The sequence below is a fragment of the Antedon mediterranea genome, chromosome 6 (genome assembly GCF_964355755.1).
Source record: "Antedon mediterranea chromosome 6, ecAntMedi1.1, whole genome shotgun sequence".
Classification (NCBI taxonomy): Eukaryota; Metazoa; Echinodermata; class Crinoidea; order Comatulida; family Antedonidae; genus Antedon; species Antedon mediterranea.
The window spans coordinates 7,100,099-7,122,492 of record NC_092675.1 but is presented as its reverse complement, the minus strand read 5'-3'; the positions used below and the strand labels follow the sequence as shown (position 1 = coordinate 7,122,492).

The window sequence follows — 22,394 nt, the reverse complement described above, 5'->3', positions numbered from 1 at the left end:
CAATAAAAGATTTCCTTATTATTAATTGTTTTTCCTCATTAAAGATTATTTTGATTATTATTATTTGATTATAAAGATTATTATTTTGTTATTAATGTTTTTCAACGGTGTTTGACCATGTTGTCGTATCAATATGTTCTGTTGTCTTTCAATGGACCTAACTGTTGGAACCAGGCCTATATAGTAAAACAAACAAAAAACTTCTTCAGGAAAATAAAAGATTACCTTATTTATAAAGAAGGTTTTATTTAATAATTCCTATAGTTAAAAAGAAAATGAAAAAAAAAACACAAAATAAAATTTTTATTTTTATTTGATGGACTATATTATGATGATTTCAAGTGAAAATATGTCGATAGTCTATTTCATTGACAATAATTAATTGTTCAACTGGACCATTGGTTGAATCATCGTATTCTTTAAAACGGCACCTGTGTTGACTCTTTACGTCGCCGCTTCAAACCTAGTCATAATGGAAATGTATAACATAAGCCTTTTCTGTAAATCGAGGTCTGTCTTTCGTCTACTTTTCAGTAAACCCTCGATATAAATGATGTTTCCTGTTATAAATTAGATTATCAATCATACATACAATATACAAATAAAGGAACATGCATCTTATTTGGCACAATTTATTTTGTCCTTACACTATCAGCGTCAAACTCAGTTTTACAGAGAAAGGTACTAACAATGGAACCATTGCGTTTTTTTGTGTGTCTTCTTTTTGGCTTTTTATTGATAGAGGAAACACACTCGTCCAGATATATATTCGCATATGAACGAGGTGATTACCGTGAGTTCTATTTTAAAATTTCTGAACATTTTAAAATCTCGGCAAAGGTTGGCAAACACCAATTTGCGGTAATAATGATTCTTAGCAGCAATTATCGTTACAACAATGGAGGAACTAGAGATGGATGGTTATATTACCCATCACGGTATTTATACCACTATACCCACGATACAGAGCATACCAGCACCAATCGGCAATTCTGTTCGGGAACAAGTAATGCAGAATGTTTGTATCCTGATCGCCAATCAACGACAACCTTTTCAGCCCCTGCAAATAACCGTATTGGAAATTACTTCGTGGTTAATACTGGAACAGCAACTGATATAGGATTTACAACTGCAATGGTAGATGCTCTCTTAAGCGATACTGTTTTAAAAAAGATGCACGCAGAATGGCAAAGGGGAGATTATCCAGACGTAATGTTGTATACACAATATATACCAAATTCTGAGGAGGTTGTTACTCAACTTCAAAGACGTTTAAAGGCGTTTTCTTGGCAGTGGAACTCACCCAGGGTCTGTGTATATTTTACATTCCATGATCAATCTATAAAATATGCAAGTGACTTATCAACACAAGATAAGCGGTTAGTAGACAGATTAGAAGCGCCAGAGTATGGACATAATATCCAAACTGGAGTAGTAAGTAAGTTCTATTTTCTTATTTGTGTGCGTTTTGTAGCAATTAACCTAAATAACCAAAGACTTAATTTATAGATATATAAGAATTATACGGTATTCTATGATATCGATGCTACATAAACAATTGTAGGCCTATTAGATTATATTTTAAAATAATTATCGGAATTACGGTATCTACGGTATAATTGAAGTCATGTGGGGATCGATCTTTCGTGGTCGCTGGTCCAAAATTGTGGAACTCTTTGCCTTTGGTCATTTGTGATTCTCCCTCCGTTTCGATCTTCAAAGCTCTTGATTCGTTCTGTGTGAATTCGTTATTTTTTCATATACATTTTATTCATTTTATTGTTTGTTAGGTAGGACAGTCAGATGCTCACATCACTATGACACTTGTGAATAAATAGCTAGTTTGTCTTGACAAGTTAGTGAAACAGTGTTGTGATGTGAGATTCCGTTTTAGGACTTTTTTTACTTTTGTCTTGGTCAATTTATTCGGTTTTCTTAGCCTATTTCGTGGTTTATTTTACATCAACATTTTCATTTTCACACTTGTGCTAAATAGCGCATAGAGACTATTTGTATTTTGCGCTATATAAATCTAAAACCATTAACACCATTACCGGTACTAAATAAATTTAAAAAATAACAGAATGGTTGTCTCCACCTTTAAATGTATTAGAAAAATAAGTGATTTGATCAATCACGATGCGATGATGATGCAAATTGTCGCTTGATTTTGTCAATTTGTAGCGTTACGTCGAAGTTGGAAGTGTTAATATTGTAATTGTATTTGTTTTATTCTCAGCTATATCCGACTATTATTTCGACTTCTACACCAAAATCCACGCTGAATTTAAGAACTCAAGAAAAGAAAATCATGCCCAATTTGCCGTTTTTCTTCTTTTGGACCCTGATAATCGCAACGCCTGGATCCGTAATCCTAAGAATTATTTGTATGCCTGGCGGACAAGTGAACGTAACAACAAACTGTATGGAAGGGAACGTATATTAATCGCTGACAAAACCACTGCTAGTCCCAATCGTGCTACGGTAGGCAACTACGTTGTTCACAATCTAAAGTCTGCTAGTCAGAGAAATGTCGGAGGTCGTGACCCAGCAGACGGAAACTGGCAACATTCTGAGCATGGTATAATGCGTCATTATTTAACAGCTTTGAAAAACGAGTTTGCACGTGAGTATAGCGCAACATGGATACCAGAAGTTCTTATTTACACGTGGATATTTCCATGTAAATACTGTTCAAGGGAAATTATCGACACCTTTAGGCCTACGTCAGGAGTATTTTCATCAGCAGGAGTGTCAGTAGCGTATACCACGATTGGCAAATCAGATTATTATTTTCCCGATGTGCAAATCGACGAGTGGCGTCCTAAAATGACCACTGCTGATATTAAAACCTTTTATGTGATTCGGAATATCGTTGATAAAAATCTTGATAGCTCTAAGCCAAAACAAGTTGGTGTTTGTAAGATAAATGGTAGAAGTCGCCGAGAAGCATTTGATAACTGCGATACAGCTCAAACATGTATGATGGAATGTCTTCGCGTTAACACAGAATGTTTTAGACTTTGTTGTTGTTGTGAAGAAGATTCAACTACTGCAATGGTGGCATATTCTATCAACTCAATATATGCCCAGTGTCACACCCAGTCAGCCTCTCTTGAAGAGAAAAGGTAGGCTCCTCATTCCTTTCTTTCTAATGATGTATGCCATTACTTAGCCATTCCACTTCCATTATTCAGAAGGCATAGGGCCTACTGTAAAATACAATTAACTCCTGAAGATGAGCATAAATTTGGCTTGATTGGAATTGAAATATAAATCTTCATCGCTATAATTGCCTCACTCTTTTCGAATAATTGTTAAATGACTTTTACAATTTAGTGTTGCGCTGTGCGACAGCTGGCAATGTTCAGACCAAGTCCGTTTCATAATCGGATAAATGTATTAATAATTATTGTCATAATGTTTATCTGCCGATCAATTTTGTTTACAAATTTGTTTACAGAACATGTTGGCGAAATTGGCTGGATAGAAATATAGGCATGGACTGTGCATGCGCTTCTAAATCAATAATTACTGAGGAGTATACTTCCTGTCTTGAAGCAGTCACAAAAGAACTCTATGTCATCGGTCCTCCGCTAAATGAAAAAGGAACATCGCAAGAGGACATTCTGATTGATATCTTGCGCTACCAATTTATTCCATCACAATGTCTAAACATGGGTAAACATGGATTCATGTGTACCTTAGACAAAGATCAAGGTAATGTATTTATTTTCAAATAAACCTCCCAAAGGAGAAGCAAAGCAGGAGTAATATGTATTAATAATTAATTAATTAATAATATGTATTTTGCCAAGCAATAATTTAAAAGTTGCGAAACATAAAAAATGGTTAAAAGGGTATTAAATTAAACTTGTAAAATGCTGTCATATGTCATAATATGAGAATGTATATACGACTTAATTCATCAATATAGCGATTCTCCTAATAAAAATTGGAACGATGTAAATTGTGGTCGCCATCGTGAAAACAAACAGACAAAGTAAATAGTACACTACTAGATGGCACGCTCGCTTCGCTCGCGTACCATCTAGGTCGTGCCCACAGATGGTTCTCGAATACACAGTATTTCCAGCGAGAAAAAAATGGAGATTTCAAATGTACGTACCGCAGGACTATAATACATTGTCGTTTACAGAAACGAATAAATATACACAATGATTTATGTAGTCAACCAAAATTAGCACCCTGGGAATTACTTCCGAGAGAGAAACAAAATGAGTCAAATTTTTTTATTTGGACTCATTTAAAAAAACCCAATTTGTGTTTTGTATGTAACATTAAGGGTTGAGGGATGGGGGAAGAAGATAGGTACAAAGAGGAAACATTTTAAAATATATTCTTATCCACTCAGTAACGAAATATTGTTTTTAATGTTTTATAGGCCTATAAATAATATACCACTAAATACAGTAAAACATTTGCGATTTAATACGGTACTTTGTTAGAACTGTCACTGTCATAGTCGATTGAAATAGTAAAGTACATGTGTTACGATACACCACTACGACGTTTATATATTTTTAAATTATTAATTAATACAAACGTTGAGAAGCAACTGTCAGTAATAACGTTTATTTATTTGTATATTATATGTTTATAATCTAACAGTAGGGCCTACCACTCACAGTAATAAAGTTTATTTGTATATATTTTTATATTACATCTAACAGTACCAACACTCACAGTAAGAAATTTGCGATTCAAATTGCGATCAAAAGTGGTTAATACCTTAACAGTATTGTACAGCATTGCAATACTATTTATGTTTATTCTCCAAGGGGGCCCATAAATCTAAATCTATACCTCTATGGTTAAACCAAATAATTTGGAATGTTTATTTGTATATTATATGTTTATAATCTAACAGTAGGGCCTACCACTCACAGTAATAAAGTTTATTTGTATATATTTTTATATTACATCTAACAGTACCAACACTCACAGTAAGAAATTTGCGATTCAAATTGCGATCAAAAGTGGTTAATACCTTAACAGTATTGTACAGCATTGCAATACTATTTATGTTTATTCTCCAAGGGGGCCCGCCCATAAATCTAAATCTATACCTCTATGGTTAAACCAAATAATTTGGAATGTTTATTTGTATATTATATGTTTATAATCTAACAGTAGGGCCTACCCACACTCACAGTAATAAAGTTTATTTGTATATATTTTTATATTACATCTAACAGTACCAACACTCACAGTAAGACATTTGCGATTCAAATTGCGATCAAAAGTGGTTAATACCTTAACAGTATTGTACAGCATTGCAATACTATTTATGTTTATTCTCCAAGGGGGCCCATAAATCTAAATCTATACCTGTATGGTTAAACCAAATAATTTGGAATGTTCCATTCATCACAAATCAATACATTTGTAAAAACGTATATTAAATGTATCAAAATAGTATTTTTTAAAGAAAATCGGCCTGTCTTCAACATTATGATGCTGTACTCGAACTGTTCAACCGGTTTTCAGCTATTAAAAACAATTATCGTAGGAGGAGATAGGAAAATGCGAAGCCTCCTCGCATTTTTGTGGCGGGTATTTTTCAAGACGGACATCCATTATACAGTGTATACCACGGTCGGAAAACACCCCTATTTGGGGCAAATCTTGGAACCTAAATTCGTTTTAACCGTCAATAACTTATTATCTAACTTAATTTAATTAGTAAACAGGGTTACATCAGGTGGTTAAAATCAGTACCGAAAGTACGAACCAACTTTATATACCATCGAGTAAAAATTCTAGAAGTAAGGCGCGATTTACCGAATTTTGCCCTTACGTAAATTTATATATAGATGCTTGGAAAATGCTTTGCAGGTAATGATAATCTATAAATACTGTCTAATTCGTTAATACATTTATGAAACGTTGTTTTATAACAAATAGAGATCGCTAAGCAATTTATACCACGATAAAACTGCAGCAGGAAAGGCAATACAGGTTCGGAGAGCAAAAGCAAAAAATGGTTCGGAAAATCGCAACATGACCAATTATAACAAAGGTGCAGAAACTGGGCCAATGTAACAAAGGTTCGCAAAATGAGCAATTTTAACAAAGGTTTAGAAAATGAGCCAAGAACAAAGGTTTGGAAAATGACCAAAGTTATAACAAAGGTGCAGAAACTGAGCCAAGGTAACAAAGGTTCAGAGAATGAGCAATTTTAACAAAGGTTCAGAAACTGTGCCAAGGTAACAAAAAGAATGAGAAATTTTAACAAAGGTTCGGAAAATGACCAAAGTTGACAAATGTTCGTAAAAGTGCAATCAAAATGCAACAACTTATTATTTACCTTATTTTGCCGTAGGTAAATAAGAAATGTTCTTTTGTTTTTAAAACAGAAAGTATGTACGAAACATCAACTGTTCGTCTGGTTAATGGAAATGCTTACTATGAGGGACGACTAGAAGCCAGGAACCCAAACGGAGATTGGCTTCTTGTTTGTGACGATTACTTTGACTTGAAGGTAATATATGGAATAAAATGTTTATTAACACATGTACAATATAAAACAGACGCTATATAAAACTGCGTTAAAGATTTTAGTTGTGGGTGTTTGATAATCCTTCATCAGTTGTCACAACGAATTATAATTATTTGAACTTACTTCCGTTTATGTCGGTCAGTTCCTTAATTGAGTTTCTTTTAAAAAATCATATAAATCCTCAAAAAGTATGTTTGAGGATTGTTTCTCTAATTTCAATTTCATAGGATGCAACTGTTGCTTGCAGACAACTCAACTTTGAAGTTGCACAAGAAGCTCTGACAAGATCTCATTTTGGTTCAGGATCTGGAAAATACATTTTAGATGATTTGGGTTGCAGAGGAACTGAGAGTTCTATCTTTTCGTGTCCAAGTAGTGGACTGGGAAGAACAAACTGCCGAGAAGGCGAGGCAGCGTCAGTACGATGTGCTTTATATGCTGGCCTTGATAATGATGATGACGATGGTGATGGGGATACTGAAGATGACGTAGAAGAAGAATTCGAACCTGGTGATGCATTCGCTACATATGGTAATGTTCTTAGAAATAGTACGGTCGTGATTGTGGTTAACATTCGTACTTTATTTATTATTATTTATTCGTACTTATACTTAGTAACATCAACGTGTATAAAGAAAGCGGATATTCAAGCACACTATAGTACTTATTGACGATCAGATTTTTTCAATAAGGAATTTCAGTATAAAGATAAAACAAACAAAAAAGGTGGACAATAGTGATCAATTTGCATACTTGTTTGTGAAGAAGTGTAGTGTAATTATAATCAAAACGCAACATGTGATTTTATTTTTAAGAAACGATAATAGAAAATAACGTGGATTTATTATGATGACAGTATTTCGCGTTTCTTTACAAAGGCGAAACAAGAGGGCAAGACACCGGCACACCACAAGAAACATTTGACTGTAGTGCTTTCCGATCTACGCGTATTGACTATGTAGACGGTGATGATAATAATGATGATGATAACAATGATGTAGAAAGTGGTGTATATGAAATAGGCCCGTCTTCGTCAAGATTCCAAGCTTACTGTGACATGGATACAGATGGCGGTGGTTGGACAGTAATCCAGCGAAGAGAAGACGATGATGTTGATTTCTACAAGGTAGGCATATTGTTATTGTGTCATACTTGAATGAGTTTACAAATGAAATACTGCATTCTGGTCTGAGATGTGATACACTGTTAGTAAGCATAAGTCAATCTTTTCGATTAATATCTTTATTTGTGGTAAATGTTTGGCTTTCCAAATATCTGTACCAGAATTATTTAATTATCCGTTATAATCCATTCGTCGTATCATCGTTCCAAATGTTCCCATTCTTGTATTGCTCAAATGAATATCCATAGATTAATATAGTTGTCCATGTGGAATTTTAGTGGTCGGTACTTAGACTAACCAAAAAGGAAGGGTTTGATTACTTGGCTGGTACCTTCCCTGGACCAATCAACGTAGATGCTACGAATGTTTAAAACTTTCACCATTTTGACAATATCATTTTTTTCAAATTACAACAATCTTATCTTACATAAAACATAATAATTTGTTTTTACCTTTAGAATTGGGTTGAGTACGAAGAGGGATTTGGTGATCTAGATGCTAATTTTTGGTTAGGCTTGAAGAAGATCTATCTCCTAACGAACACCAAAGCGTATCGTCTACGAATTGATATGACAGATTTCAATGGAAAATCAGCACATGCTATATACGAGAGTTTCAGGGTGGAAAGTGCAAGGTTAGAAACTGTATTGAATCATACTAACTACAATTTATCTCTCTATTTTTAGTCGCGTGGAAGCGACTCTATAGTTCACTATGTCGGTCGGTCGGTCGGTCTGTCGGTCTGTCGGTCCGGTATCACTATGCGTTTTATCGCTTTCTGACCTTATCTTGATATCAGTCTAATCTAGCTAGGTCAATTTTTCACAGTATATTCCTTATGGCCAGGAATCAATGTGGTTATGTTTTCACGGTGCGCAATAAAAAATTACGCGGTCTACGCACGATTTAACGAAATCACGTTTGTAATCATATCTTCACAACCATGAATCACAATTAAATAAAATTTGGTACTCATAAATTTCAGGGCATAAATCATCATATGGCAATACAATTACGTGCGTAGCGCATGTAACGCATGTAAAATTTTCAAAATTTATTTTCGATGAAATAAGAGTACGTTTCAGGCAATTTTAAGCGTTTACAAAATTGCCATGAGTGCGCATATTTTTGCGCGCGCACTGCGCGTTAAATGTTATTGGGCACTCTTTTTGCCCGATTTCTGTTTTTTTTACTTACTTTTCAACTCGAAATTACGTTATACGAGCACGTCAAAAGTGACAGGCTACGCACGTGTAAATTAAAAAAATATAAATGTTTTTAAACATTTCAACATTTTTAAACATGTTCAGTATTTCGGTCAGTATAGTTCACTATGTCGGTCGGTCGGTCTGTCTGTCGGTCTGTTGGTCTGTTGGTCTGTCGGTCTGTCTGTCGGTCCGGTATCACTATGCATTGTAGCACGCGACTTAATGGCTGTTGGCCTTGTTTAAGTTATACTGTATTACAAACGTGACGCACGCCTGTTTTAAAGTTTACAGCATGATTTAATTCAGTTCTTTATAGCATGCTCAGTAGGTGAGAGCATGAGGCTGCAATAATTGCCATAGCCCAACGGTATCTTCAATGCTTAAAACAACTACAGTAATATTACAAACAATGATGATTATTGTTTTGATGTTTTGCGTGTCAGAGTCAGGAAGTTAAACATAAGATGGCTTATACACGTCATTTTACTTAATGCTAAGGGGAGAGCATGTAGGATATCATGTTATAGCTCCATGTGAAAGAACATTTTGATTTTCGCAAAGTGATCTCAGTGTACTTAACATTCAATACAGTCAGGGTAAGCCAAACCATCTGAATAATATTTTCAATTCTTTGGTTTAGCCATGAGTGTCCGTACTGTCTTCGTCTTGGTGATTTTGTTGGAGGAGATGCTGGGGATTCTATGGGCGAATCAGATCCACTTACGTTCGATGGCAACTCAAACGTAGATCAGCCATTCAGTACCAAGGATAGGCTTAATGCTGGTTACAGGTAAAGTAACACACACACACAATTAGTAATTTATATCATCATCAATATTGATTTTAAGATATAGAAAATACACGACGTAAAATTAACCCCTTGAATCTTCTAATGTCGTCTTTGACCAAGATTGAATTGGCTAGTTGTAGGTGACATTTTTAACGAAACCAATTTTACTCGCCTATCGATTTTATTTTTAATTTTAATTTTTTTTTCAATTCAGTTATAGCAGCTGTGTTGGTACCAGAAAAGCCGGATGGTGGTTCAGTAAAGGAGGATTGTGTGGGAATACAAATCCTAATGGAAAATATTTCAGTGGCCATGCACGAAGTACGTATTACCCCAATGACGTCATCTACTGGTACACATGGAAAAATGATAGATCTCCTTTAAAGACGATTGAAATGAAGATCTACCCTGTAACAGGCATCTTTACAGGAAGAGCGACTGGCGACTATACAAATTACGGTTAAAGCATAGTATTACGTTAGGTGTTCATTTTTAAGGTGATCTGCCATTCCTTGGATGAAAAGCAGCATTATCTTGTGGGGGCATGGCTTGTGACTATGCAGACTCATTAGTTAAATCTCACACTATTATATGCTGTGATGTTATAATAGTGAAATGGTTAATTCCTAAAACTATACCCATAAGTATTATATAAATAAACTCTTGTTTGAATGGAGAGAGTCAATGGGGACGGTTATATAGAGGAATATGAAGGAGTTTTGTTGTGGTGTCATACGATATCATAAATTGTATACTACTTCGATTCATGATGCTTGGCCTGCATGATAGGCATGATGCTTGGCCTGCATGATAGGCATGATGCTTGGCCTGCATGATAGGCATGATGCTTGGCCTGCATGATAGGCATGATGCTTGGCCTGCATGATAGCAGTCTGCTATCATGCAGACCAAGCATTAGCAGTTTAGTGTATGTAGACCCATATTTGAAGGGTTTGACAAATAAAAGATTTGCTTGTTTAAAATAGGCCTACTATTGATTTTGTTGCTTTGCCGTCTCATTATAATATTTATATTTTGGTTCATGTTTTAAGGACACTTTAAGTCTTTAAATTAGTGTTTTTAATATTATTCCAGGTAGTCTCTACTTTTTCTCTACTCTGAACCACTTTGCAAATCAAAGCTTTAGCACTGAGGTGTCATTCAGTATAAAGACAAAATAAATAAATAATAGTAATTGTCGACTAACAACTAACTGCCGTTTCTTAATTACACAAAACATTGACTAGAAAGGAACAAAAACAATGAACATTAATTTCTTCAACAGGTCTACATTTCAATTGTTAATCTATTCAGTGTCCTATCTTTGAGTTGAGGCAATTGATAAAAGACAAATGACATGTTTAAAACATCAATGACACTTTAAAAACAGTTTGAAGAGGGAACTTTATTTTGTAGCGATATATAATCCTAACATTTTGTTGTTTGTGAACAAACGTGGAGTTTACATAAATCCAATTTCGTTAACTACTGTACCATACTATAGACCAAAAACAAAATTGCACTTTATACAACTGAGTGTAGAATACCGTTTTATAATCATAGTGTCAAGGGTTCAATCTTCTTTTCTAAAAATTTAGTCGAAGTTTGCCCTTTCGAAATTTATAGTACTTTACATTGTTCCCCATCTTTGGTGACATACCGTATGTACATTTTATCAAGTTTTTCATTTTTGCTGGAGAAACAAAAACAAAGGGTAACAATGTGTATACACTTGTTTTGCTGGTGGTGATGGTGGATATGATATGTCAACAGAGGGCAGCATTCACGGAAATTGAAAAAAAAAAAAAAAAATATTATTTTATTTAATGATGGCTGATGATATAACGAACAGGTACCCTCTTCATGAATGTGTTTTTGATGATGATATTCGAAGATTATCTGGTCTGTTACGACAGTATGATCCCGCAGAAAAAGATGTGCATGGTAGTATATACTTCTTACCTTAAATATTGATCAATATGTGCTTTTTTATGTGTGTTCTTTAGCCTAGGGCTAGGCCTAGCCTAAGCATCTCGCTGCTGGGCTTGCTGGCTACACTGGCGTCCTAACCACCCCGAGTACCTATTCTAATACTACTAGGCCTAGTTAGGCTGAATCGTATAAATCGTAGTAGGTATGATAAACAGTCGACGTATAAGTCTATGTAGGACCCACTAAGACTAGGAAATTGTAGAATATAATAATATAATAATACCACATTTATATAGGCCTAGCGCCTTTTTCATGAGTACTCATGCTCAAATTCAACAAAGGCGCTTTACATTGGTTGGCAGCCTATGGGGAAAATTTTTTGCTTTGAAATAAAGTACAGTTTTTTTTTTAGGTAAATACATTTTTTTCTATCCAATTTGTATTCATAGTGGATAAATATTATTTTTATTATTAATAATAATAATAATAATATCCTGGATTTATATAGCGCCTAATGTTGTGAAACCTCTAAGTACTGAAAATTATTACCCCAGTATTTTTTGGGATCAAACACGTATGGAAACATACTCCCATAATGCAGCCGGTAACCAGCGCAAAGTTGTGTCTAGATCTTACTGGGTACCCATTTATACACCTGGGTGGAGAGAGGCAACGTAAGTAAAGTATCTTGCCTACGGATACAAGCAATGCGGCGAGAGTTGGATTCGAACCTAGGTCTGACGATCGGTAGTCCAACGTCCAACACACTGCGCCACACGCCCTCGGAATGACATGTGGGTACTAATTAACTTAACTATATTTAACCTGATATTTTTAAAAGTTATATTTTATTGTGTAGGCCTAGTAGGCTAGCCTATTCGTTTTGTTTGTGGATGTTTCTTCTTGACAAATAATTGATTGAACCATGGAGGAAAAAATAAATGTATTTTTTCCTTCATGATTAAACTAGCCCATCTCCTAATCTAAGTAAATCTAGGCAAATATTACATTTGTATATTTACAAACTAACTAACAAACAAACTATTTACAGTACCATAAAATTGAGTTGAAATTATTAATTAAATATTATCTAGGCCTAACTATACTGTATATATATTTTTTGTTTAATTTTTTATTCAGGTAACACACCCCTTCACCTTGCTGTTATCTTAGGACACAAAGGTAGGCTGGTCACTATTTCAGTACTTTAATCAGTACTTTTTGATGATAATGTACATTGACAAAGAAAACATTTCTAGATCACTGGTTACAGTTACAGCTATCTAATGGGTTTAGTACATTCCACAATATAAAATAACTGTTTTGTTGTAGTTCGTGCTTGAATGATGTCACTAAGCTTGTTTTAGTTTGCTTTTAGACTGTTAAAATATCGACAAATGGCCTAAATAGATTTAAATGTTGCCCTCAAATATTCTTTAAATCTAACTTAATCTTTTTTCTAAAATGCCTACCATATTTTTAATAATATTTCTCACTTTTTAAAAAAATCAGTCATGATTCAGTTTTTTACTGATGAATAGGATTAGCTTTTTAAAGGTACAGTTTCAAAAATCCTGTTTAATATATTTTAGCTTCAGTTTACAATCATGGGTTTCTTTTTTTTCTTTGAAGGTATCATCTACTGTACCTTCAATTCTCTCATTTACATTACAAATACAAACATACTAAATTAAGTATCACGCACATACTGTATAGTGACTCTATAAAATACAATTTGAAGTTTTCACTGTAAAGATACCATGGATATTAAACATGTACAAAAGTACACACACAATACATTGCAGTAATTATATTTTGATAAAAACTGTATTGAAGATTTAAGCTTAGAAAAGGCAATAACAACAAATGGGTTTATTTTCAAATTCGCTAATGGTAAAAGGGATTTACTGTCTTCTAATTTTGTATTAATTTTTATATTTTTTATTTTAAAATTATAAAAACAAATGGTGATATATTGATTTATAACTGCTGACATGGTAAAAAAGAATGTTTTATTTTATAATTTGTACCATCACTTTCGTTATTTTATTTTACGAGTAAATACTTTCACTTCTTTCCACAGATTATTAATGGAATATTACTGTATATGAACGGTTGAGTATACTCCCAGATGGCATGGGTATAACTATAAATGTTGGCAAGAATAAGGAGGGGACATCATACCTGGATTGAATTTACAATGGATTTTTATTTTGAAGTTCTATTTTGACAAACCAGAATTAGTTACTGACCTGACTGACAGTTTCAGTGCTCATTTCACAAGCACTTTCTTGAGAGTGACGACTATATTGTTAAGGAAAACACTCACCATTAGGACCCTTTTTTTAGGCAAACGCCACCTACGGTGAGCGTTTTGCTTAACGATATAGTCGTCACTCTGAAGAAAGTACTCGTGAAATGAGCACTGAAACTGTCAGTCAGGTCAGTAACTAATTTTGGTTCGTCAAAATAGAACTTTAAAATAACGTATCTTCAAACCAGATGAACATTTTCAATCAAACAATGGATTTTGTCGAATGTAGTCTAATAAATTGTAAATACTACTCAAGTATGGGATTATACTCAAGTCATATATGGATAAATATTCATTTCTTTTGGTTTCTTTTATTTTGTATAATTTATCTTTGTATCAACTGTATAACAAACTACTGTATTAGTAGTATATATTTTTATATACTTTATTTATATATTTTATAGTAAATTATTGTCTTGTTTTGCCCAGCATATGTTTGGTCCTCCAAGCTGTGACCTGGGATGTTTGGTACATTCTTATGTTTTTTTTATTTGAAATAAAGGATGATTTTACCTAATAATTATTTTCTTATTAAATGTATGTGGTTTCTGATTCTCAGAATGTGTCCACCTACTTTTAAACCACCATGCACCCGTGAAAACCAAGAACAGGCAAGGTTGGACGCCTTTGTCTGAAGCTTTAAGTTACGGTGACAGGCAAACAAGTAAGATTCTCTAAATCCTACAGTGATTACACTAATTCTTCCATGCTCTAATGAGCTCATCATAATAGAGTTATTGTGCAAATAAGATAAGAAATTTAACCCTTTTTAAATAGATAGTATGTATATAGTATGCACCATTTCTTTTTAGTTGATAGGTGACACTAGGCCTATCTCTTTTAATATCATGATGTAATTCCATTAAAGATGTATTTTCCCCAAAAAACATGAAAAATAAAGATTAATTAAATCAGACTTTGAATATATTATTTTTGTATTTTTAATCAAATTAATCACTTCCATAGAAAAAAACAATGTTTTCACTTATAAAATGACAACAAAATGGTTAAATTCAATCAAAAACCATTGGTTGGCAGCCTATGGGGAAAATTTTTTGCTTTGAAATAAAGTACAGTTTTTTTTTTAGGTAAATACATTTTTTTCTATCCAATTTGTATTCATAGTGGATAAATATTATTTTTATTATTAATAATAATAATAATAATATCCTGGATTTATATAGCGCCTTATGTTGTGAAACCTCTAAGTACTGAAAATTATTACCCCAGTCATTTTTTGGATCAAACACCTATGGAAACATACTGTACTCCCATAATGCAGCTAGTAATCAGCGCAAAGTTGTTTCTTGATTTAACCGGGTACCCATTTACACACCTGGTTGGAGAGAGGCAAACGTAAGTAAAGTATCTTGCCTAAGGATACAATTCATGCGATTCAACAAAAATGTTAAGAATTATTTTTTCAGGGGTACAATACATCTTTAATAATTGTTTATTATCTTTAGATTTTTAAAAACTTTGTTTTACTAGATAGAATATTTAACAAAAATGGATTTTGTATCTTTTTTGGTAGTAAAATGCCTTTTAAGAAAACTCAAATCACAGTCAAAGGAAATGTTAGAATCAAAGAGACCAGAACTGATTGAGGCACTTAGTGAACTGGTTGATTTATACCTTGAGCTTAAATGGGACTTTCAAAGCTGGGGTAAGTAAAGTCTATTAAAATATGTTGTTCAGTAATGCTGATAAAAAAATGTCAAGAATAAAGAATGTTTTTCCCAGTGTAGCATATCCAAACTCTACACAATACCACATTGTTGCTGTTCATTTATCAGGGGTGGATTTAGACCACTAACATTTAACAGCCGTGTCTTTTTAAAATAAAATAATGAACTATTTTTATTTTTCTCCAACTTGATTGATCGTTTTTATCATTTATCAAAATTTAGGGGTGTCCCCCTCCCCCTAATCTGTAATGCTGGATCTGCCCATTATTATCAAAGGGTATAGGAAAACATTCAATACGAAAAATATCTTTCCTACTCTAAATTGAGAATGTGTAGAGATTATGGCTAATCAAAATGTTTTTATGAAATTATTATCTTTAAATATAATAATATCACTAAAGAATATCAAATTCATGTTGTATTGTTTTTAAAAAAAGTTTGATTTTGGGTGTTTTACACAATCTATGGGGGAAAAAAAGTTGATAGCAAGTAAAAAAAAACATTTATATTTTTTATATATAGTGCCACTAGTCTCGAGAATTCTACCATCTGATGTTTGTAAAATTCATAAAAAGGGAACCAGTATACGAGTAGACACAACGCTGATTGATTTCAGTGACATGCGGTGGCAAAGAGGGAACATTAGTTTTATTTTTAACGGTAGCGCAAAATCACGAAACGCTCTTATTGTACTTGACAATGATCAACGTGTCTTTCAACGTGTTAGTTATGATCAGGTACTGAATTTTTTTTAAACAAACATCTAAAAGTGTTATTGTAGGATCAAACACAAATTCTGCTTTCTAACAAAATCTTCTCACGCGTAAGTTTGATTCCATATTATTCCACCATCTTGCTGGCTGATTTCTATCACCAATTTGTATACAGTAGAACTCCTCCTATTTAGGGGACACTTTCCTTTGAAACGAACAAGTAGCATTATGTGTTTAACACTATGGGAAGCTGCTTTTAAAGGGATACCCCTATTAAGGGAAACTTTGTTTTATTTGTTAAAAATGAGCAAACTACTCAAGAAGTAACCATGGGGCCAACACAAAAGTGGGAACCTCCTAATGCAATAATATCTAAAAACAAACATTGTATGTATGATATATACAATCAATTTGGTAGTGATATGCCCAAATATGGTAGTGATATGACATCATCATGTCCATATATGCCCACATCACATTTTTTTGCCACATAAAATTTGATACAGGGTAGGGTAGACAGAGCTTTAGAGAGTTTCTGAGTGCCATGCCTGTGTTCATAGTTTTGGCCTTGGCTTGGACTTAAAATTTAATTTGAAACATTTTTATTTTCAGGAGTCAGAAAGTGAACTTGAGGAAGAAGTGGACATCCTCATGAGTAGTGATATATTAACAGCAACTATGTCGACAAAACCAATTGTGTTTTGCCGTGCACAAACAGGCTGGATATTTAGGGAAGATAGACGTGAATCCGTAGGGATCTTTCCTGCTGACTTTTATCTTGTACAAGGAATAATTATTGAATCGCGTAAAAGGTTTGTTTATTTGTTTTGTTTGTTTACAACAACAACCAGAGTGTTCTTTTTTTTATTAAAGGGAGGATCTTGACTGTGAAGGAATAATGGAGAATAATAATTTATTCTTATATACAGTAGCACATATATGCAAGCTCTCAATGCATAAATTAAAATAGACGAGAAGTAATTTAAATTAATGAAAAACTTGTTTGAAAAGGAAAGACTTCAACTGGGTCTTAAAAGAGTAGTAATAATAATACCATGTTTAAGATGCTTTAAAATATACAAATACAGATGACAATATTGTCCATTGAAAATTTGTCACTATTAAAACAGACTATTGAATACTGTATACAATAAATAATACAATTACCTGTACCATATAAATTGACATAAAGGACAGAACAAATTCTAAAACACCTGGTGATATACTGAATATTAATTACTTAGAAGTAAAGGTCATATTTAATTTAGAAATGATCAAATTTCCATATAAATATATATACTGCATTATAAATATTAATTAAAATTCAGATACAATCAATGACACCATTTTTTATCCAAAATATTATTCCCAAAATTATACCTATCTAACCCCCTGTCTACCATTTATCTATTAAAGGAGAGAACATTTGTCAGATGAGGATATCCAACGTAACAAAGCAGCTGTTGAGAGTCTAAGTAAAGGTGAAGTACTAGATGGAATGAGTGAGGTAAGTCAATTGCTAAAACTTCAAATTATTAATATATCGTATTTATTTGTTTTTGTTCAGGAGGGTTTTTTAGGGAAGAGGGGTTTATTCGAGGGTGGCGGGTGTAATATGGTAACATAAAACCAAATAAATACCCCTAGATATGAAAAAATATGAGGGGTGTTTATTCGAAGGAGGCATTAATGCAGGGAAGGAGTTTATTTTTTTGGGTGAAATATGGTACAATCAAATAAATACCCCTAGATATGAAAAAAATTGATGGAGGTGGGGGGTGGGGGCATGTATTCAAAATGATGTACTATATGCTGGGCAATTATTCGCATGAATACGGTAATTTAATGGTTTTATTTCTTCTTTTATGTGTATTTAACATTTCATTTCTGTTAATTTAATTTTTAGACTGTGTACAGAGCTAGTTTAACTCCCCCACCCCCTTGTCATATAACTTGGCAGGAGTACATAATGTCAGACACTGTTCCCAGTATTGGAAGACAACAGATATGTAAAGAAAACAGAAAATGTTTTAAGGCTACTATAGCTATGGTAAGTGCTTGATTGTTTTTATTTCTTCTTTATATTGGGTTACCTATTCAGGGGACCCAGTACAGGACTATGATTACACACTACACTACTCATTTCAAATAGTGTACCAAGTTCTTTATCATGCATGTGTGCAATGTATGTATACAGGACCAACAGCTTTACGTCCCATCCAAAGGACGAGGCAATGAGAGATAAATATCTTCGTATGTCTTATATTAAGACCATTACACAGACGAACAATAACGGTAAGCGTGCAAACCACATGCTCATCCCACATACAATCTGTTTCTATTATGAGCAGGTTTCCACTCAACCACCCGTCTGCTCCGCATTTTGTGTAAATGGTCATAAACACAGATTCTATATTTTTATTTTCCGCTTTCCTGTTACCACTTATCTGTGTAAATTGGGCTTTATGATACAAGCATTATGGCGCAGATATGCCGCGAATCCATCTCACATGCTTGTTCAATATCCTTCTCGATTAAGTATACAATTCTACTTCCACACTTCATATTTTATTTTTATTTCCGCAGAGTGAGGACTTTCCAATTCAGGTTGCGGATTTACTGAATGTACTTGAAGTGATTACACCAATGAAGCATTTTGCCAAACTCAGGGAGTTCGTTGAACTTAAACTTCCTCCTGGATTTCCAGTCAAACTGGGTAAATCAAATATTAATAATATAATAGTAGTTCATTCTTATATATATAAGCAAGCTCTCAATGCGCTGCACATTATTACTCCGGTCATTTTCGATCAAACACGTACGGAAAAATACTCCCATAATAATGCAGCTAGTAATCGGCGCAAAGTTGTTTCTTGATCTAACAGGTACCCATTTTATACACCTGGGTGGAGAGAGGCAAATGTAAAGTAAAGTGTCTTGCCTAAGGATACAAGCAATGCGACGAGAGTTGGATCTCACGATCAGTAATCCAACGTCAAATACACTGCGCCACACACCCTCATATCCTGCAGGAAAATTTGCTCCGTTTTCAGACACTTTATTTCCATAATTATTTACTTTACTAACTAATAGGGAATTATTTTGAACCTTAGAAAGTTCTGCCTTTCGAATAGTTTTAGGGGAAGTCTGGTTTGTGAAGAGATGTACTTGCACTATATTTATAGACTAGATCTAGATAATAATTTTCATCTTGTATCTTGGGAAAAAAGATAATAATTTTCTTCAATTGAATCAACTATTCACTAATTGGCTAGGCTCTCATGGATAATAATTATACTATAAATAAATTTTCAGATATCCCTGTTTTACCAACCATCAGTGCTCGTGTGACGTTTCAAGATTGCCAGTTCCGTGAAAACATACCCACAAGCCTTTTCCGTATTCCACCGGATTATAAGGAAGACCCTTACAGGTTTCCGGATCTTTAGCACAGAGGTACTACGGAATGACATTCTAGGTCATATTGTTCGTTAAGCTTCCCTAGATAATTTTACCTATGTTCTGCTTCCAAGTGTTTATTTTATTTAAAGGGTTCATTTTTGTTAAAAAATGTGGTTGAAAAATGATACTTTTAAACCACACCAGAAATAGCGCACATTCATTTAATTTAATTAAGACCAATTTAGACAGACGAGCGGTAACATCTGTAACAAACATCTATGTTATTCCTTATGACCATTTACACACAACGTGGAGCGGATGGGTAGTTTCAGCTCACGATAGATACAGATTCATCGTGGAACTAGCGGTTTTCCACTTACCGTTACCGCTCATCTGTGTAAATTGAAATTTAAGATGTAGTATAGGTTGTAAATGATAGAGAGAGATTTAATGTAGTGATGTGATGGTGTATGCATTCATTGGTCGTCAAATTCATTAGTGAAATTGAAAAACAATTGCAATACATGTCTCTGGTGCAACAACTATGTTTTGTAACTAGTTTGGTTCTGATATTTTTTGCCAACTTTTGGTGCCAACAATTATGGTGCTGATAATTTTTAAATTGTTATAATTTTTACACAACTTCTGTCACTGACATTCATATTCAAAAGCATATTTGTCCATGGTTTTGTTATCTACAACAAGATGATAATTCCAAATTTGGCACTTATAGATAGATCCGCTCCCAAAAATGGTCCTTAATTTTTATTGAGAACTGTATTTCTCAGGGATAGGATAATAAGCTTTAATAAGTACAGTAAAGAAGTTAGTAAACACATTTTTTTTAACGTTATTCCTTTTTGACCTAGAATGCCGACCTACCTGAGTATTTTAGATGTTATTAAATTTTCTCCAATTCATTTGCAATGAATTGGAGAAAATATATAATTGCATTTAAGAGTCTATGGTAGGTTCCCATCTCTGTGCTGTATTTTAAGTCATTGTATATACATTCGCTGCAAACTTTATATTTTATATACAAAGCATATGCACGCTTTTATGCTTTTGTACAATAGGGTTTGAACTCGGTGTTGATAATAGTACTAATATATTAAAAAATGATTTTTATATTAAGGATATTGTTTTAAATTTTGGGGTTTTTTGTCCATTGTCCGACAAAAATGCAATTTGATACTAAAATTATTTTAAATATGATGTAATTAAATGTAAATAGCACATTAAAATGTGTAAATAGCATTTACATGGAGTTTCTATCAAAGTGTAAATAGAATATTAAATTAAATGTAATTATATGTCAAAACAAACTATTTGGTTTTAGACCTGCTTAAAGCATATGTAAAATATGAGCAAAAATATTATTAATTTAAATTAGTTTTAATGATAAAAAATCAGTGTGGTTTCATACAATTATTTTTAATTCAATTAAAAACTTGATGATATATTACACAAAATCAATTTAAAGTAAAAACTCTTCTTTAGGAAACTACTATTCAGTGGACACCTATTAAAAAGACACTGTGAAAAACGGGGGAAATGTATATGAGCACTAAAACCACTATTCAGATGGACACCCATATTAAGCTTGGTTCCCACTAGAACGTAACGCAAGGACGTAAACGCAACGCAAGCATTTTAACCTATGATAAGCGAAGTTATAGACATTTAGCAATCACAAGCGAATAAGCCATCACTTGAGATTGGTCAATTCACTTGCGTTGCGTTACGTCCTTGTGTTGCGTCGCTAGTGGGAACCACGCTTTAAGGAGACATTTTTTTGGTTCCCTAGTGTATGGTGTCCCCTTAATAGGGTTCTTTTATTGGTATGTGTAAAAGGGCTAAGTATGGTACATGTTTTGTGGTACAGTAGTTAGTTTACACTTAATAATAGTTTTTCAGTCTTGTTGGACCAACTTTATCTTGTTTCTTAGAGTAGACAAATTATTACAGTATTTATACTAAAATGAACCCCACTGGAAACTTAAATAATTTGGTTGTGCTGTAGTGAAAATAGTAAGTAGACAAAATGAATTCTTTATATTTATAAAAGTATCAAATATGAACACAGTGTTGTACAGTAAATATCTTGATAAAACAATACTCACTTAGATTTTGATATTTAACTTTTAAACTATGTATATAATAAGGGTGTTTTTAAAGTGAATTTTAAAATGCAATGGTTCTAATTACACTTTTACCTTATATTGGATTGGAATAAAATCTTACCACAATTCTATGATATTATTGTCCCTAATGTTTGTTTTGGTTGGTTGCCCATGTTTTTCATGAACACTCAACCTTTTGCATTAAGCTCTGTCTACACTATTAAACTTTATGTGACAAAAAATGTGATGTGCCCATGATGATGTCATATCACTGCTATATTTGGGTATCACTACCATTTTTGGGCACATCACACTAGTTTGATAGCGTAGACAGCTTTGAGAATAAAAAGAATATTCCATACAATTTTCAGTACCTATCTCCACATACTGTATGGTATTATTTAACCAGTATCATAGGCAAATTCTAAATATAGTGGCACATGTTTTGTCTATATCATGGAAGGTTTGGCTTAGAACATAGATGTCACGTCATGTGGATGACATGTGACACTGTATCTTGAAATTAGTCTATGATACTGGAAAATTGAAAGATACAGAATCAAGACATTCTTGCTGTA

General features: G+C 33.4%; 2 protein-coding genes across 2 annotated transcripts; both read left to right on the top strand.

The window, feature by feature from the left end:
• Positions 1–85: 85 nt before the first annotated feature.
• LOC140051302 (uncharacterized) lies at positions 86–10,864 on the top strand. The gene is made up of 9 exons (XM_072096469.1): positions 86–1,438; positions 2,240–3,128; positions 3,464–3,720; positions 6,381–6,505; positions 6,751–7,054; positions 7,402–7,649; positions 8,105–8,280; positions 9,495–9,644; positions 9,859–10,864. The coding sequence occupies exons 1-9, from the start codon at positions 691–693 to the stop codon at positions 10,106–10,108; spliced, it is 3,147 nt and encodes a 1,048-aa protein (XP_071952570.1). The 5' UTR covers positions 86–690; the 3' UTR covers positions 10,109–10,864.
• Positions 10,865–11,373: 509 nt separating this feature from the next.
• On the top strand, positions 11,374–22,354 carry LOC140051859 (ankyrin repeat domain-containing protein 13C-A-like). The gene is made up of 10 exons (XM_072097187.1): positions 11,374–11,588; positions 12,717–12,758; positions 14,450–14,554; positions 15,425–15,556; positions 16,101–16,315; positions 16,904–17,103; positions 17,708–17,798; positions 18,198–18,341; positions 18,878–19,007; positions 19,607–22,354. The coding sequence occupies exons 1-10, from the start codon at positions 11,471–11,473 to the stop codon at positions 19,738–19,740; spliced, it is 1,311 nt and encodes a 436-aa protein (XP_071953288.1). The 5' UTR covers positions 11,374–11,470; the 3' UTR covers positions 19,741–22,354.
• The last annotated feature ends 40 nt before the right edge of the window (positions 22,355–22,394 follow it).

What these genes read in the sequence shown, in the direction of transcription:
- LOC140051302 (XM_072096469.1), top strand. Translation starts at nt 691, where the DNA reads ATGGAACCATTGCGTTTTTTTGTGTGTCTTCTTTTTGGCTTTTTATTG. An exon ending in GCCTCTCTTGAAGAGAAAAG is followed by an intron (nt 3,129 to 3,463) that starts GTAGGCTCCTCA and finishes ATTTGTTTACAG; the next exon opens with AACATGTTGGCGAAATTGGC. An exon ending in AGGCTTAATGCTGGTTACAG is followed by an intron (nt 9,645 to 9,858) that starts GTAAAGTAACAC and finishes TTTTCAATTCAG; the next exon opens with TTATAGCAGCTGTGTTGGTA.
- LOC140051859 (XM_072097187.1), top strand. Translation starts at nt 11,471, where the DNA reads ATGATGGCTGATGATATAACGAACAGGTACCCTCTTCATGAATGTGTT. An exon ending in CGCAGAAAAAGATGTGCATG is followed by an intron (nt 11,589 to 12,716) that starts GTAGTATATACT and finishes TTTTTTATTCAG; the next exon opens with GTAACACACCCCTTCACCTT. An exon ending in TACTAGATGGAATGAGTGAG is followed by an intron (nt 17,799 to 18,197) that starts GTAAGTCAATTG and finishes TTTAATTTTTAG; the next exon opens with ACTGTGTACAGAGCTAGTTT.